The sequence below is a fragment of the Rhagoletis pomonella genome, unplaced genomic scaffold, assembly GCF_013731165.1.
Source record: "Rhagoletis pomonella isolate Grant_MI unplaced genomic scaffold, Rhpom_1.0 Rhpom_scaffold_00010, whole genome shotgun sequence".
NCBI classification, from domain to species: Eukaryota; Metazoa; Arthropoda; class Insecta; order Diptera; family Tephritidae; genus Rhagoletis; species Rhagoletis pomonella.
The window spans coordinates 25,458,032-25,475,052 of NW_023458564.1; the positions used below are offsets into that span (position 1 = coordinate 25,458,032).

The 17,021-nt window shown below is 41.9% G+C and overlaps 1 protein-coding gene across 4 annotated transcripts in view; it reads right to left on the bottom strand.

Moving 5' to 3' along the window:
• Positions 1 to 11,782: 11,782 nt before the first annotated feature.
• Positions 11,783 to 17,021, bottom strand: part of LOC118746187 — an 85,855-nt gene continuing 80,616 nt past the window's right edge. For all 4 annotated transcript variants that reach the window (XM_036479992.1, XM_036479991.1, XM_036479993.1 and 1 more), the window contains 4 exons: positions 16,193 to 16,380; positions 13,920 to 16,122; positions 13,185 to 13,454; positions 11,783 to 13,123 (listed from right to left, as the gene is read on the bottom strand). In XM_036479992.1, the coding sequence (XP_036335885.1) occupies positions 12,917 to 13,123; positions 13,185 to 13,454; positions 13,920 to 16,122; positions 16,193 to 16,380 (2,868 nt within the window). In that variant the 3' untranslated portion in view covers positions 11,783 to 12,916. The remainder of the gene's footprint in view (positions 13,124 to 13,184; positions 13,455 to 13,919; positions 16,123 to 16,192; positions 16,381 to 17,021) is intronic.

Sequence of the window (17,021 nt, forward strand, 5' to 3'; positions counted from 1 at the left end):
AAGGGACTAACCCAAATTCAGCTGCTGCACTTTCCGCCCGGGATGGATGACTGTTGGCTGTGAAGACTCGCCGACAGAGGGGTGGCTGCGAAAGGGGGCTCCCACTTTATGGCTGTGGAAGGGCGGAAATACGGATTGCTGATCCAACCGAAGTGTCCAAACCAACGGTATATGTGGGTTACCTTCTGGAACCAGCTCCCACCTCCGTTGACAGGATCCTTACCCTTGTCGAGGGTCAGAACTCTGACTTGCGGATAGGTAACTGGACGGCGCTCAACTGGGTCCAGAGAGACCCCACCACTGAGCTAACTCTAGCTGTCGACCCCTTTTCTGTTGAGACTCTGGACACGCAAGGGTCGCAGATCAGCTATGGCTACGGAAAGGTGTGCATCCACAGGTCAGGACCTGCGGTATCCTCCTCCACTGCCAATGCCGAAGGTGCAGCGGTTAGAAAGATGCTGCCAAATCGGAGAAGTCAGGAGACCTGTGGAGGCACAAGCGTCACCTAAGCATCTGGCAGATAAGCCTAAAGAGTGGCAAGACTACTCAAAAGTTGGCACACCCACCTGGCTCACTAGGGAAGGGACAGGGGATCAATCATCAACCAAGAAAGGAGAGAACACTGTGTAGCAAAGGGGGGGAAAAGGGTAATGGCAAGATTCCTAAATAAACCCCGGCGGATCAAGTGCTTACCAGCGAACCTGCATCACGCCAAAGCGGCCTCGGATGTTTGGGCCGGTTTGACACATGACACCATTGCGATAAGAAATAATGCACCTTTTATTCCCATTTCAGAGTTGATGCAACAGGACATAGTGGCCGTATGGACTAAAGTACCAACTCAAAAATGGAGTACAGCAGGTTGTACTTACTTCCGGGAGACAGCTGCGAAATGCCCACAAGGGAAGTATTAGCCCTAGAGGAGTACTGCAGGCAAAGACGGCTGAAACTAGTGATGGGCTTTGATGCCAACGCCCATCATCAAGTGTGGGGCAGCTCAGTCACTAACACCAGAGGCGAGTCACTTTATATATTATTAAGAACCAACTGTATATTCTTAACCGGGGTATTGGGTCGACATTTATAAATGCTATCAGGGCTTAGACTTGACAGTTTGCTCACATTATCTAAGTGGTCGACATTCGTCTGTAATGTTTAGAGACAAACGAGTAAACAGAGAAAAATAAAACATGGGGTTCCTCAGGGTGGTGTCCTTTCCCCGCTACTGTTTAACTTTTACATTTCAAAGCTCCCTCAACCACCAGAGGGAGTCTCGATTGTCTCTTATGCCGACGATTGCTCGATCATGGCGACTGGGAATGGAATTGATGACCTGTGTTCGAAAGTAAACGGATATCTCTCCGAACTTTCTCGCTTCTTCACTGCAAAGTGTCTAGCCCTCTCCCCTACGAAATCCTCCGCGACCCTGTTCACAACCTGGACGAAGGAGGTCAGGCTACCGCTGGGGATTCACGTCGATGACACACCAATTCCGACGGTGAATAACCCCAAAATACTCGGAGTAACATTCGACAGCCTGCTCTCCTTCACTGCGCACGCAACCGCTATTGTCAATAAAGTACATAGCCGCAACAAGGTCCTCAAGTCGCTAGCCGGCAGTACTTGGGGCAAAGACAAAGAAACGTTGCTGGCAACATACAAGGCAATAGGCCGGACGGTTTTGAACTACGCAGCGCCAGTGTGGTCGCCGGGGACTAGTAGGACGCAGTGGACGAAGCTTCAGACGGCACAGAACACCGCACTCAGGACAGCGACGGGATGCCTCCTGATGTCGCCTGAACACCATCTTCACGGCGAGGCGCAAATGCTCCCCGTAAAGGAGCACAATATAATGCTCTGAAAGCAGTTCCTGATCGGGAGCCACAGAAGTGGCCACCCAAACAGACAGCTGCTTGCAGAGGAGCCCTCGCCTAGGCACGTCAGGAGGCATCTATATGAACTGACGGACGAAGTCCAGAGGTTCATCAAGCAACCTCTGGACCCGACTGCTTACCGACAGGCCCTGAACGGCATTCACAGGGAGTCAGTCTCGAGTTATGTAGACTCCAGACCTGTGAATGCCGTTCTAGGCATACCGCCCCCGGACACAGACGAGACGGAGCTTCATCTGCCTCGGGAGACGCGTACAACACTAGCACAACTTCGCTCCGGCTACTGCAGCAGGTTAAACTCCTACCTAAGTAGATTGAATGAGGATGTGCCGAATGAGTGTCCGGCATGCGGAGAGACCCCACATGACTCGAAACATCTCTTCGCATGCCCGGAAAACCCGACAACCCTAACGGCCTTGTCCCTGTGGACCAACCCCACAGAAGCTGCACGCTTCCTAGGGCTGCCGTTAGTGGAACTTGACGACAACGACTGAGATACCAACCGTCCTGGGCGGGGTTGTTGTAGCCGCTACAACAACAACAGTTTGCTCATCTAGCTTGTCTGCGTTTATCTCAAACTGGCACGTATCAAATGAGGTATCTATGTCAGATCATCAGCACATTAGGTTTGATATACATAAGTACTCTAAACGAGACAAACCAGATTTACAGGAATCCCAGGAAAACAAACTGGGAACTCTTTCGCCTGCACTTACAACAGGAGGCGAACTTGTATGTGAAGGATATTTTATCAACGCACGACCTGGAAGTAGAACCCGCTCTACTCCTGGACACTTTCCTATCAGCCTTTGAAGAGAGCTGTCCAAAGAGGGATAAGAAATCTCAAAAGGACGTACCTTGGTGAAACAATGGGCCTCATGCATAAAAAGTGAGCTTAAGCTCCGACTCAAGTTTCATTACAAATGCTTGAGCTTAAGCTCCCTTAATCAGTACAAAGATTGAGTCTGAGCTTAAGCTCTATTTTTATGCATTAGGCCCAATAATCTCAGCAAGCTTCGACAAAAGGCTAGTAAATTACAGGAAGTACAGAGCCAAACGAACTGGTGACTGGTCAGCCTACACATCGGCTCTCTAACTGCTTACAACAGTGAGCTCAGTAGATCCAAACGGGACACATGGCGTGAGTACTGCGGGGGAATATCTTCCCTACCGGCTGCTCAGCGCTTACAAACGGCCCTCAAATTAGATCACTGGAACAGGCTACGCACTGTTAAAAACACGATGGAGCCTACGCTGTTACATCTGAGGAAACTAGCAGGCTTCCATTGCAGACCTACTTCCTGGGCTGCATCACATACGACCCAAGTACGAGCATGAACGCCCACTCGTTGCTGCCCTCAAGGGGAATCCTTTCTCCCCTATTGTGGACGAACTCTTAGAAAGACTAATGGCGTTTTCTTTTCGACCGAAAAGTGTTGCCTTCTCAGTATCCTCTACGCACAAGTCCTAAGGAGAGAGCAATGAAAATCAAAATTTAGAGATAAGATTTGTAGAAAAGGAAACGCCATTAAAGGGAATGTCTTTAATGCGTATTGATATGCTGATGTCCTTGCTATCTACGTGGTAGGCTGGGATAAGGAGACCTTATGCTGCAGGAATCAGTCTGCTCTAAACGTAACCATAGGATGATGTGCTGAAAAGGTCCTGTCAATTAACTTAATGAAGTCCATCATCGTTCCATTTACTAAAAGAAGGAAGACCAACTTGACCAAACCTAAATTGTGCGGGACAGAGATTGAAATCTCTTAAGACTCGAAATATCTAGGTGCAATACTAGATAAGAGGCTCAACTACCCATAAAGCCACGAACGCATTTTATGCTTGTCAAAAACTTCATGGTAAGACTTGGTTGAATATCCCCGAAACTAACGTATTGGTCATTCAATACAGTGATTCTAGTCCAATAATGTGCAAGTTTCAAGTCGCTAAGATTACCGTTGATTTTTTAGATTTTTTTTTTTTCTCATTTGCTTCCATATAACGACTAAACACAATATATTTTTATATGGCAGAAACCCGCAACATCCTCGGCGACAAAAATTCTAAAAAACCAACGGTAATTTTTAGCCACTTGAAACTTGCACATTATTGGACTAAAATTGAATGGGCTATAAAACTGTGTATTCAAAAAAATTCTACCGCTTCTGAGAAAAAAGTTTGAAATTTGGGTGAAAATTTGTTGCACCTTTTTGCGGTCTTTTAAAAAGTTTTAAACTTGACTTTATGTGAGTTTTGTGAGAGAATGAACTGTATTTTAATTGAAAATTCTTAAAAATAAATAAATAAACATGAGTGGCAAAAAATATCACTTTGAAATGGGGGTGCTATTGTATTGGCCAATACTGTATGTATATAAAAATGGTGTGAAAAATGTATAGTAATTCATCAATTGAGAACGGTGGGGCCGATTTGGCTAATATTTTTTTCTAGTTGTTCGTAATTGCCAGGAGAAGGTTTTTCTTCTTCGTCTTCTTATTTGGCGCTGTAACCGCCTAAGCGATTTTGGCCGAGTCCAAAACAGCACGCCAGTCATTTCTCTTCTGTGCCAACTGACGCCAATTGAAAATGCCAAGTGAAGCCAAGTCCTTCTCCACCTGGTCTTTCCAACGCAGAGGACGCCTTCCTCTTCCTCTGTTACCAGCATCGCGGCCCGCGTTGAATATTTTCAGAGCAGGAGCGTTTCTGTTCATCCGAACGACATGGCCAAGCCAGCGGAGCCGCTGAATTTTAATTCGCTGCACTATGTCTATATCGTTGTAAAGCTCATACAGCTCATCGTTAAATCGTCTGCGATATTCGCCATCACCAACGCGTAAAGGTCCGTAAATCTTTCGCAGAATCTTTCTCTCGAAAACTCTAAGAGCCGCCTCATCAGATGCTTTCATTGTCCATGCTTCCGCGCCATACACCAGCACAGGCATGATGAGTGACTTATAGAGTGTGATCTTTGTACGACGAGAGAGGACTTTACTTCTCAATTGCCTACTCAGCCCAAAGTAGCACTTGTTGGCAAGAGTGATTCTCCGTTGGATTTCAAGGCTGACATTATTATTGGTGTTAATGCTGGTTCCCAAATAAACGAAGTCGTCTACTTTTTCAAACTTGTAACTGTCAACAGTGACGTGGGTGCCAAGACGCGTATGCTGTGACTGTTTGTGTGCTGACAGGAGATACTTCGTTTTGTCCTCGTTCACCACCAGACCCATTCGCTTTGCTTCTCTATCCAATCCCGAGAAGGCAGAGAAGACGTAGCCCTTGTTTTTACCGATAATATCGATGTCGTCGGCATACGCCAGCAATTGTACGCTCTTGTAAAGTATTGTGCCTGAGCGGTTCAGTTCTGCGGCTCTTATTATCTTCTCCAACATAAGATTAAAGAAATCACACGAAAGGGAGTCCCCTTGTCTGAAACCTCGTTTGGTATCAAACGGCTCGGAGAGGTCCTTCCCTATTCTGACGGAGCTGGTGGTATTGCTCAACGTCATTTTACACAGCCGTATTAGTTTCGCGGGGATACCAAATTCAGACATCGCGGCATAAAGGCAACTTCTCTTCGTGCTGTCGAAAGCGGCTTTGAAATCGACAAATAGATGGTGTGTGTCGATCCTATTCTCGCTGGTCTTTTCCAAGATTTGGCGTATTGTGAATACCTGATCTATGGTGGATTTTCCAGGCCTAAAGCCACACTGATAAGGTCCAATCAGCTCGTTGACGGTGGGCTTCAGTCTTTCGCACAATACGCTCGATAAGACCTTGTAACCTATGCTTAGAAGGCTAATTCCGCGGTAGTTGGCGCGTATGGCGGGGTCGCCTTTCTTGTGGATTGGGCAGAGCACACTTAAATTCCAGTCGTCGGGCATGCGTTCATCTGACCATATTCTGCATACGAGCTGATGCATGCACCTCATCAGCTCCTCGCCGCCGTACTTGAATAGCTCGGCTGGCAGGCCGTCAGCTCCAGCAGCTTTGTTGTTTTTCAGCCGCGTAATCGCTATTCGTACCTCGTCATAGTCAGGCGGTGGGACAGCTACTCCATCATCATCGACTGGGGACTCGGGTTCGTCTTCCTCACTACTTTCAGCGCTGCTACCATTCGGTAGGTTATAAAAGTGTTCCCTCCACAATTTAAGTATATTATGGACATCGGTCACTAGGTCGCCATTGTTGTTCTTACAGGAGTTCGCCCCGGTCTTGAAATCTTCCGTAAGTCGCCTAACCCTCTGGTAGAATTTTCGGGCGTTCTTCCTGTCGGCCAGCATCTCAAGCTCTTCGCACTCACGTATTTCGGCCTCTCTCTTCTTATTGCGGCAAATACGTCTCGCTTCCTTCTTCAGTTCCCTATAACGGTCCCACATGGCTCGCGTTGCGCCCGATCGCAGCGTGGCCCTGTAGGCGGCATCTTTTTTCTCTGCGGCTTCTTGACATTCCTCATCGTACCAGTTGTTCTTTCGCGCTCGCTGAAATCCAACTACTTCTTCGGCGGCGGTACTTAATGATCGGGAAATGTGGTTCCATTGCTCGCGTACGTCGGATTGTTGAAGAGTGCTCTCAGAGAGCAGGTGTGTGAGTCGAGTGGCGAATAAATTGGCCGTCTGTTGTGATTGCAGCTTTTCGACGTTAAGCTTTCCTTGCATTGTTGGGCGCACATTTTTTGCTGCACAGAGGCGGGTGCGTATCTTGGCTACAACAAGATAGTGGTCCGAGTCGATGTTTGGCCCTCGGAGTGTACGTACGTCCAAAACGCTTGAAGCATGCCTTCCGTCTATCACAACATGATCGATTTGGTTTCTCGTTTTTCGATCTGGAGACAGCCATGTAGCTTGGTGGATGTTCTTATGATGGAACCTAGTACCACATATTACCATATTTCGGGCCCCGGCGAAGTCGATCAGCCTCAGTCCGTTATCGGACGTTTCGTCGTGGAGGCTGAATTTTCCGACAGTGGCGCCAAATATCCCTTCCTTGCCCACCTTGGCATTAAAATCGCCAAGCACGATTTTGACATCGTGTCGGGGGCAGCGCTCATATGTACGTTCCAAGCGCTCATAGAAGAGATCCTTGGACGCCTCATCCTTCTCTTCCGTCGGGGCATGGGCGCAGATGAGCGAGATGTTGAAGAATCTAGCTTTGATGCGGATTGTGGCTAGACGTTCGTCCACCGGGGTGAACGCCAGTACTCGGCGACGGAGTCTCTCCTACCACGAATCCAACACCGAATTTGCGCTCCTTTACGTGGCAACTGTAGTAGACGTCGCAAGGCTTCACGCTTACTTTACCTTGCCCCGTCCATCGCATTTCTTGGATGGCGGTGATGTCAGCCTTTGTCTTCCCGAGGACATCAACCAGCCGGGCAGAGGCACCTTCCCCATTAAGGGTCCGGATATTCCAGGTGCATACCCTTAAATCATAGTCCTTTATACGTTTGCCGTGGTCGTCATCAGAAAAAGGGGGTCTCATCCGAGGCTGTTTGCTTCTTTTCATTGGGCGGGGTTTTAACGTGGCGGGACCCAAACCCAGCGCACGCGAAGTTTTACGCCTTCTCACTTTAGCTCGCTCCCAAACGGGTGTTTGGTTGCTACCCAGAGTGTACGTGGATATAAATATCCGGACGTTGTGAGCTGCGATTTGAACCGTACGCACAAGAATCGCTTCTGGCCACTCCCAGGTGAATGGCAGTCAAAAGTTTTCCACTTCTGCGCACGGAACCAGAAGGTTCCAGAGAAGGTTTTTACGAAAGAAAAATTTAGGAAAACCCTCCGGGATAGTCGGAAAATCGGAAAAATCGAAAACTGATTTTTTGTAGAGAAAAAAAGTTTTAAAAATATTTCTTTTCATAGACAATTTTGATGTGTGTATGTGTGATTTTTTTCAAATACATTTGTTATTCTGTTTTCCTTTATCTTAATTTTTAACTTTATACTCTATCGATAACAAAATCCATAGTAACATCCATCAAAATATCGATAACAAAACCGACAAAAATATCGATAACAAATTCGATAAAAATATCGATACAAAAATCGATAATAATGTTGGTAGAATCGATAAAAATATCGATAAAAATATTGATAAAAATATCGATAACAAAATCGATAAAAATACCGATAACCAAGTCTATAATCGATGAAAATATAGATAACAAAATCGACAAAAATATTGATAAAAATATCGGTAACCAAATCGATAAAAATGCCGATAACAAAATCGATAATAATGTTGATATAATCGATAAAATATCGATAACAAAATCAATAAAAATATCGATAACTCCCGAGAAACCCGAAAATCTCTAAAATCCCAAAATAGTTCCCAGATTGAGTCTCTGTCTCTTATCTATAACCTTTTCTAAGCACTTTTTTGAAGTACCATCATTTTAATCTTTCTTCATCTATTTACATCTTTACTTTTATCGGTATCTTCATCTACATATTCCCCTTCACCTTTGCCCTTATCACAGAGCACGGCAGTGCGCGCGAGTGACGAAAGCAGCCACAGTAGAATGCTGAAATGACTCGCTTATATATACACGAGATTTGGAAGTTTTTATCCAAAGTCCAATCGACATGTTTGATATATCGTTGGAAAGGTCTTTTGCAGAGTGTGTCCAGAAAATGTATTCAAGCTTCATAAACGATTAACCGGACTCTTAAAAATTAGGCTAAAGTGCTGCGAAACAAAAAACGTTTTTTTGCTTTTGCCGGTTTAAGGGGGCAAGTGGGTAAACCCAACATATTTAGTGTTATTCTATAGGCCAATACCTTTCAAACGATACCTTATATATTAAGTTCCGGCTACTAGTTGGAAAGATATAGAGGTAAATGTGTTTTTCTATGTACCTTTATTTCATTTTTTTCAGACTTTCGGGAATTAAAGTACAAAAAAAAACTAAGAAGGTTTTGTTCCAGGATGTTTTGATTCGTATGCCTTTGTGGGCGTGGCCGCTGCCTGAAATTCGAAAAAAAGCAATTTTTTAAACTACCACTGAGGCCGCACTACTCAGTCCACGTCATTGATGTGGATATCAGTAGAAGGGTCTTCAAACAGGTTATCTAACGCTATCTTTTGTGTTTATAAAATTTAAATGTCATAACGTTATCGTCTGAAAACTAAAAATCGGGCTGCTGAAAATATACATTTCGGGCATTTTCTCAAAAACTGGTCAGTCAATTTTATTCTAAGTTTCCACAAGTCTAGCCCGGAATCTTAGCTTTCATCTGGTACATAGCTTATATCTGGGGAAACTCTTGTTGTGGAGATATTGCGATTCAAATAGAAAAAATGTCGCTCCAAAAAGGGTCAAATGGTTAAAACTTAACATAAGCGTATAAATTGGTTACTTTAAGACATAAAAATAGCATACCCAGCCCGAAAAAAATTGCCCATTCCCCGATTGCTACTTAAACCGAAGGTCCCTACAAATCGGGGATTTTCCCGCGAGTTGACAAGTTGAAGGATGCAGCTGTGCTAATCACTTCGTACATGTCTTGGAAACCACAATTTTAATGTGTTGTGGAGTTTTTTTCAGTCACATGCCGAAATTGTAACATTTTTCCCCATTTTAATTGCAGGTATGTACACAGTATTTAACTGTGCTACATTGGTTTATCACCCGCATTTAACTTACCTGGGAAGACGCGTACAATATTACCTACAGTTGTACATAAATATGTATGTATGAATGCATTTAGTTCACCCAATGTGCCGCTACTACTTACATACATATGTACATATGTATAAATTGCCACTGAGCCAAACTACTTGAGAAAAAATCATTAGTTTAATAGCAAGAGTGCGACACCGTACATACGATAGATGTAAAACTTCTTAAATCTAAATTATGTATTCAAATCGATGTGTCCATTGAAACATATAACTACTTTCGGAATACGGAATAAAGCGAAAAAGAATTATCATATCAACTTCGTACGAGACAAACAGACGAATACAGTTGTTTATTGTATCCAACTTTGGTACCAAATTGATAAGTTTTTATCATTTCTCATATTTTTTTTATATTTATTTTTTTTCGAATACAAAGCATATGATCATTCTTTTTCGCTTTATTCCGTATTCGAAAAATTATATGTTTCAATGGGCACATCGATTTTAATACATAATTTAGATTTAGATAATATTTTTAGCAATTTATTTGAGAAAAATAAAACATTTAGATTATTGTTTGTATTTTCGACGATTTTAAATTTGCTACCCCAAAATAATTGATATCAAATAAAACACCTCTTTGAGGTAAAATTTTCGAGTGACGAAAGCTGAACTAGAAACACAAAATTTATGATATCAATTTCGTGACGAAAATTGTACGCATTTTTTAACTGCCTTTGAAACGTTCGTAAAATATTTTTTTATTTATTCGGAACGCCGCGAAATTCCATCTACTGCTAGAAACACAAATTAAACAAAACAGAACTTTTGCAATATCATGTGCATACACTTAAGAAGCACTTGTTTCAGCTGCAACCATTTCCGTGTGCAATTTCCGTTGAATTTGCCAATTTGCTCCCAACCAACCAACCGCCGCTAAAGAAGTCTCACTTCAAAAATAATTATAGAAATCGGTTAAGGGGGTCCAAAATTATATAGTAACATACATACATAATAAATATTCTGACGAATTGATAACCTCCTTTAAAAAAAAGGAGAATAATGATAGACTCAAATATAGCGAGAGTACCAGTTTGACAGAATAAAACATAACCAAAGATCATAGAAAATAAGGATGATGTCTATGTTTATGGCTCCCTCATATTCTATGTTCTTTGTGATAACGACAGTGCTTCCACGAAAAATTACTTTTGGGATACAGTACCGGGAGACTCGGTACTGAAACACTGAAAATCGGGGCTTAATCGGTACAAATAAGAAAAATCGAGACACTTATACGTCCCGACTTTTAAAAAATATTCAGCGGGACAATTTTCTTAAAATCGGTACTGTCCCGCCAAAATCGGGACGAATGGTCACCGTACCCATATGTAAACTTGTAAGGTTGAAGGGTTTTTCGTAAAAAAATATAATGGCTAAATATAAAAAATTAAGTACATTTGTGGTTAATTGAAGGCAACTGCCCAAAGATGTACAACTTTTACTTGTGAAGCTTACACAGAAGACAACGACGAAATTTATTCGTTCCCACGACAGTCGTGTCTACGTAACCGGAACGACCCAGATTTATATCTGGACAAGGACTGTCACTCCAGCAACACTCCCCAAAAAGTCTTTGGGGAATTTGTATGCTGCTACAACAACAACAACAACAACAACAACAACGAAATTTATTAACACTTTCAAGCATTCTGCCCAATTTTCACAACTGATACAATTTCTTACCAATTCGACTATTCGAACCATGTTTTGTTTTCTGCTTTTGAATATGTGAAAGATTATAAAAATAAAATTAGATTCACAATAAAAATGTTTTCTACTTTAACTACCATCTCCAAACTTACTTTCTTTTAAAAGACTGTCTAAATCAATTTCCATTTCAAAATCCGAAACTTAGATTCGAGGCTCGTAATCAGCGATCTCAAAAACCCCAAAATACCCTGTTTTAATACAGTTTACTGATTTCTTCATTTTCTTTTCGCCACATTTGATCCGCCATTTTGAATTTTTCAAATCTGACTCCAGATTCGTACTCAGCGTCCTCAAAAACATATAGAAACACAGTAGTGTCAAATTGTGTCAACGCGTCTTTGAGTAAATCGTTTTGTCCACCTAGATTTGGATTTCAGACCACTGTGCGCCGGGAATAAAAAGTAAGGCTTCGCTCGAACTTATACTTCTTTACTTGATTAAGTTATAATTTTCTGCCGACAAAAAGAAACGTCCGAACGTAACGTCCGCACCGCTAGGATTTGCCTATAAGCAGTTAAATTAGATTCATTCTCGATATTTAAAATAAAAATCATTTCTCTTTTATCAAAAATATGTACTTATTATTTTTTGTATACCATTTGCATAAATATATGTATGTACATATATACATTTTACAGCGACATACATACATATGAATGTATATGTACATGTGTCTTCGCACTAAATTCATGTTCGCACTCTTAATGCTTGAAGAGATAATGAATAATATAAATCTTAACTTACACTATGAACAATTTCACATTTTTCTTATAATTATATCAATCTATTTTACACCCACGTTCTAATCTAGAAACTATTGAATTTGATACAGGCGTATTTTATGCCTATTGCAATAATAATTTATTTTTTATACGAATCTAAAGATTTATGAAATACTTTTACTAATATCGACAGGAGCAAACTAAATACTTATTTACATAGTTATTACATATAAATAATTTCTTTAGTTATTTACATACATACACATGGTTATGTAAACATACAAGTGTCCCACCTTTTATACTTAAAAAAACTAACTCAAATTTTAACTTTTTCGATATTTTATGATGAGTTTAAAATAAAAGCAGAGTACCTGCCCTTTATTTACGGACGAAAGATAAGTTGAGTTATTATTTTTTAGAAACCATTTTCTTCCGATCTATTTTGTTTTATCTAAATACATACATGCTATGTTAATTAGAATATTTTTTACAATTATCCGACTTGAGTTAGTTTACTTAGAATTTATAATTTTCTTAAGCAGAAATGGATACCATAATACACGATTGCTTTGTTTTGCAATAATTTCGACTAATTATAAAGGTGCGATATACATATATTGCTTTTGGTAATAAACTTTGTTATTATTTATAAGCTACCGGAAATGTGAATGTATAGTTTTTGTAAATAATCGCCTTACAGTAAGTATTACATATTTTGCTAATCTATAGCTGTTAAACATATCACAAGATCAAAGCAGTGATCTAACCTGTTTTTTATAAAATATTTTTAAGAAAGATGAATATGTGAAATATATGAAGATTCGCTTGAGTATTTAATTGTGATAAAGCGATGTACTTTACTAATGTACCGAACCAAACGAATAAATATAGTTAAATAAGAGTCTGTCATCTAAAGCTAATTCCACATTTTTTAGCTATTTGAGGTGTATGTATGGAGGCGATTGATAACAGCAACGGTACATCATTTTCACTAAGATTTAATGCAGTTGTTACAGTGCTCAACTGGCAAAACTCTGTTTCGAGCAGAAAAGCCGCCAACGATTCCGATTGCAGGTATATTTCTTGCATTTTCGATTCAAGAAAGGATAAACACTAAAGAAATAACAAGAGCAAATAAACATTGTTGGCGCGTTTCATGAGAAGGCATACAAACCTCATAGGCCGAAATACCAGCGCTGTTCATAGCATGCACAGTTTCGAGCATAGTGGACACCAATTGAGACATTCCCACCGGCGTACTTTGTTCGCCTGCGTATGGAAAATGTTGCATTTGTGATGAGATTAGACGCACATCCCACTTTTCCATGTTCGCCACAATTGCCACATTCTCAGCGGGTAATGAGATTAGAGATGCAGCACGTGCGGACAAGACCAGATCCTCGCGCAGCGATAATTGCCATTTGTCCGGTGGTGCACAAGTACCCTAACGCATAGAAAAAAGTAAATGTTAGAATATTATTGACGTAAGATTTCTTAAGCGGCGGTAGTGAATTAAAAAAATGGGCACGATAAAATGCGGCACTTGTGTACTTGGGTTACAAAAGAAGTGAGCCTCTCTTGCTTCTTCTTCTCACCCTTTTTCTTGAGTGAATTATTAACAAGCTACGCAGCAGTCAATGGTAAGTTTAAGATTAAGGTTGAGGTTGAGATTAACGACAAATTTCCGGGATACAGGTTTAGCAGATAAATACGCTATTTAACTGTCCATAGCTATATATGGTCCCATAAAGGTGTTATGGAAAATGGAAAGGAAATTAACAGAAAGTAGTAAACAAATTTCAGTAGTGTGAAGCGAACAAAAAATCAATTGGGAGAAGATTTACTTCCGTAGCGCGAACGAAGCGCACTCGTATTATGGGTATTCGTTAAAAAAAAAAAGATTATTTACCTGTAATACCATATCAGATACGTAGTGATCGCTGACGCTAAGAAAAAGCGATGGTACGAAACCGGCACGCAATTTCATACCATCGACAGCACTTGGTTCATCCTCTTGTGGTATTTCCCTAATTGCCGGCACTGGCAGTTTCATCAAATGTATAGCGCTATTGACAGCAGCGCACTTTGCTGCAACTGACGAGATAGAACCACGATGCGAGGACACTTTGCGTATATTTGTATTATATGCTTTCTGTCGAGACGGGGGAGAAGGTGAATCTGCAGCTATCTGATCGGAAGCATCCACTTCAGTAAAATTAATTGCAGATGAAGATTTCAATGTGTCAATCGAAGCAGCTGAACTGATAGACTGAAGGGTACGTGAACTAGCTGATGCCACGGTCGCAGCTGTCCCTTTTATTATCTTATTGACACCTTGAGCGCAATGCGGGGAGCGTATCTCATCTGTTTCGAACTCCAATTCAGTGGCATTGGAAGGCGTCTGATATGAGTTAAGAATACTGTTACATACCATGCACTCTGTAGAGTTAACTGTTGTACTGCTGATTGTTGCCGTAGAAGCGGATGCAGACGCAGAAGACTCCGAAGTTAGACTGTCTAAGGTTAGAGCACCGCCCTGAGATTCTAATTTCGCACTCTTGTCCATTAGCAGATCATAGTTTGATAACACAAGGTTTTTGCTTTTCATGTAGTTAGTCGCGATCTGCGGGAACTGTTCAAAGTTAAATTTTACACCGGAATGCCGCTTCGATATTGATCCGTAAGTACGTTGATGCAGAGAGCACAACTGTTGAGTATTGTTGTCATCATGACCACCAACTTCAGCTGATTGGACCGCCTCCTTATCCGCAGCAGTAGTAAGATCTTCACTGCTCTTTTTAAGATTAACGAGTGGCTCATTTTCACCTAACATAAATACTACTCCTTCGCTAGCATTTGCGATGCCATGATCACGTTTCTTCTGGCAATTGTCAAAATGTATATGTTCCTCAAGACAAACGTTTTCACGTCGTGGTTCAATGCCCCATGTCATACGATCACTCTTTCCCATGCTGTTCTGTGTAATTAGATCCGACAGTGATAGATTCGCCATGGGTCCCTCAAATTCTAATTGCTGACAAAGTTGATCGTACTCACCCACGTCAGCTACATCACTCATCTTCTCTCCGCGTTGCAGTTGGCTTATACCAATACCTTCTTTTACCACCTGCCAAAAGAAGTGTCGCTTTCCTGTATCCACTACACCCGCTTTTGCATATGTAACATTACCGTCAAAGTTAGAATCGATTTCTATCGCTTCCACGGCACCTTCGTCACTTGTACTTGTACCACCCAGTGAGCTTTCGTCTTCTATTGGCATCTCTTCATTGTCTGGTGTGGTTATCAGTAATCGAATTCGTCCCTCTTTCTCTTCTGAAGATTTGCTATGAATGTTATGAGATTTCGCGAATTGCAGCAATGATTTCTTTTCAATGCCTGTGTCCATGAGGTAGTTACCGATACGCAACTCTTGTTGCACGAAACGAGAATCTCTGAATGCTAGTACATTTGGAATTTCATTCTTTTTTAATGTACGAACAATTTTAGCGCTATCTATTTCTTCTTCATCGCTATTTTTATCCTCTTCATCTACAAGAACATCCGATAGCTCTCCACTGTCTGCTATGGTGTTCAAATTTATTTTACAAGTCTGGGTGCGTTTCAACCCGCCACCACTGCTACTATCGATAGCCAGGCCGGTGGCAATAGCGGTCTTTTTCTGACTACCTAAGCCAACACCACGTTGATATGTGGCGCTGCTAGACTTTTTCAACACTTCATTTTTTCGCTGTTGAACTAATGAATTTATTGTGTCCTTGCTGAAGTCTTCCCGCTTCGCCGACCGCCGCACTTCACCGCACCGTATGAAGTATGTCAGTATGTTAAGTAGCCTTTCTACAGCTAATTTTTCTGTGCCATAAATAACCGTGCGTGCCAGTCGCGGTGGCAGCCCAATCGCGCCATAGAGGTCTCCCATTTGAGCCCACAGCGCATTGTATGGATGCTTCTGCGATACCTGTAGGAGTTTGGCTCGCTGCTCGATCGCTGCAGTAGATGACTCAGCAAGAGAAGTTGATGAATTAAATGCGGCAACGGTAGAGACCCACCCCAGATGATGGGTCAGAATGGCCGTCAGCATTGTACTGACAAAGCTGTAATTTATTAATAAGAATTATATTTAATTATTTAATAAACTTTCTTCGCACTCAACGGCGAACTCACAAATTGGTGTCTTTAGTATCGGCCAATGAAAGCAACCAGCAAAGCTCTTTCATGAATTTCTCTGCAACACTTTTTGAGTACTTGTTGCCGCTGGTAGTAATACTGAGCCAGATTGGACACTTGATGCGCGGAGCAGTGAAGAGGTCGCTGAACCATTGTTGCGTCTCTAGCCATGCTTGGAACATCACCTTTAAAAATAAAAGTTCATTTTGTCAAATGTTCTGATTTATTCAAACATATTTCTATGAATACTAACAAAAATAAGATTCAAATCGAAAAATAAATACGATTTTTACAAATAAACATGTCTACCTATTGGGCCCATTTCCAGAAAAAAAAACAAGTTTTATCATGAAACAATAAAAAAACGTTTGAGTTAAGCATACCGAAAGAACCATCAACGGACATTCCCACGACAGCCGGTTCTACGTACCGGAATGACTCGGGTTTTACCCGACCAAGGGCTGTTGTTTCGGCGATTTAACCCCGTTTAGGTCGGCGAAATCCATCAAACGTTGCTCGATTCTAGGGCTACATCTGCTCCGTACACTTCTGCTCAGGGCTGGTATAGAGTCTAACCCAGGACCAGAAATTTACACCGCTGCGTATGCCAGAGACGACTGCATACAAACTCCACCTCGGTCAGGTGCAATGCCTGTGACGGGTGGAGTCCCCTCCGTAACTGATCGGGCCTACGTATGCACCGGCAATGGACCACGTCGTTCGTGGCCCCATGCTGTGCGAACCGGACCGCCTCCACGGCAAACCACCACCCGCCCGGGCAGCACACAATCAACACACTCACACCCCAACACAACACAACAATAGA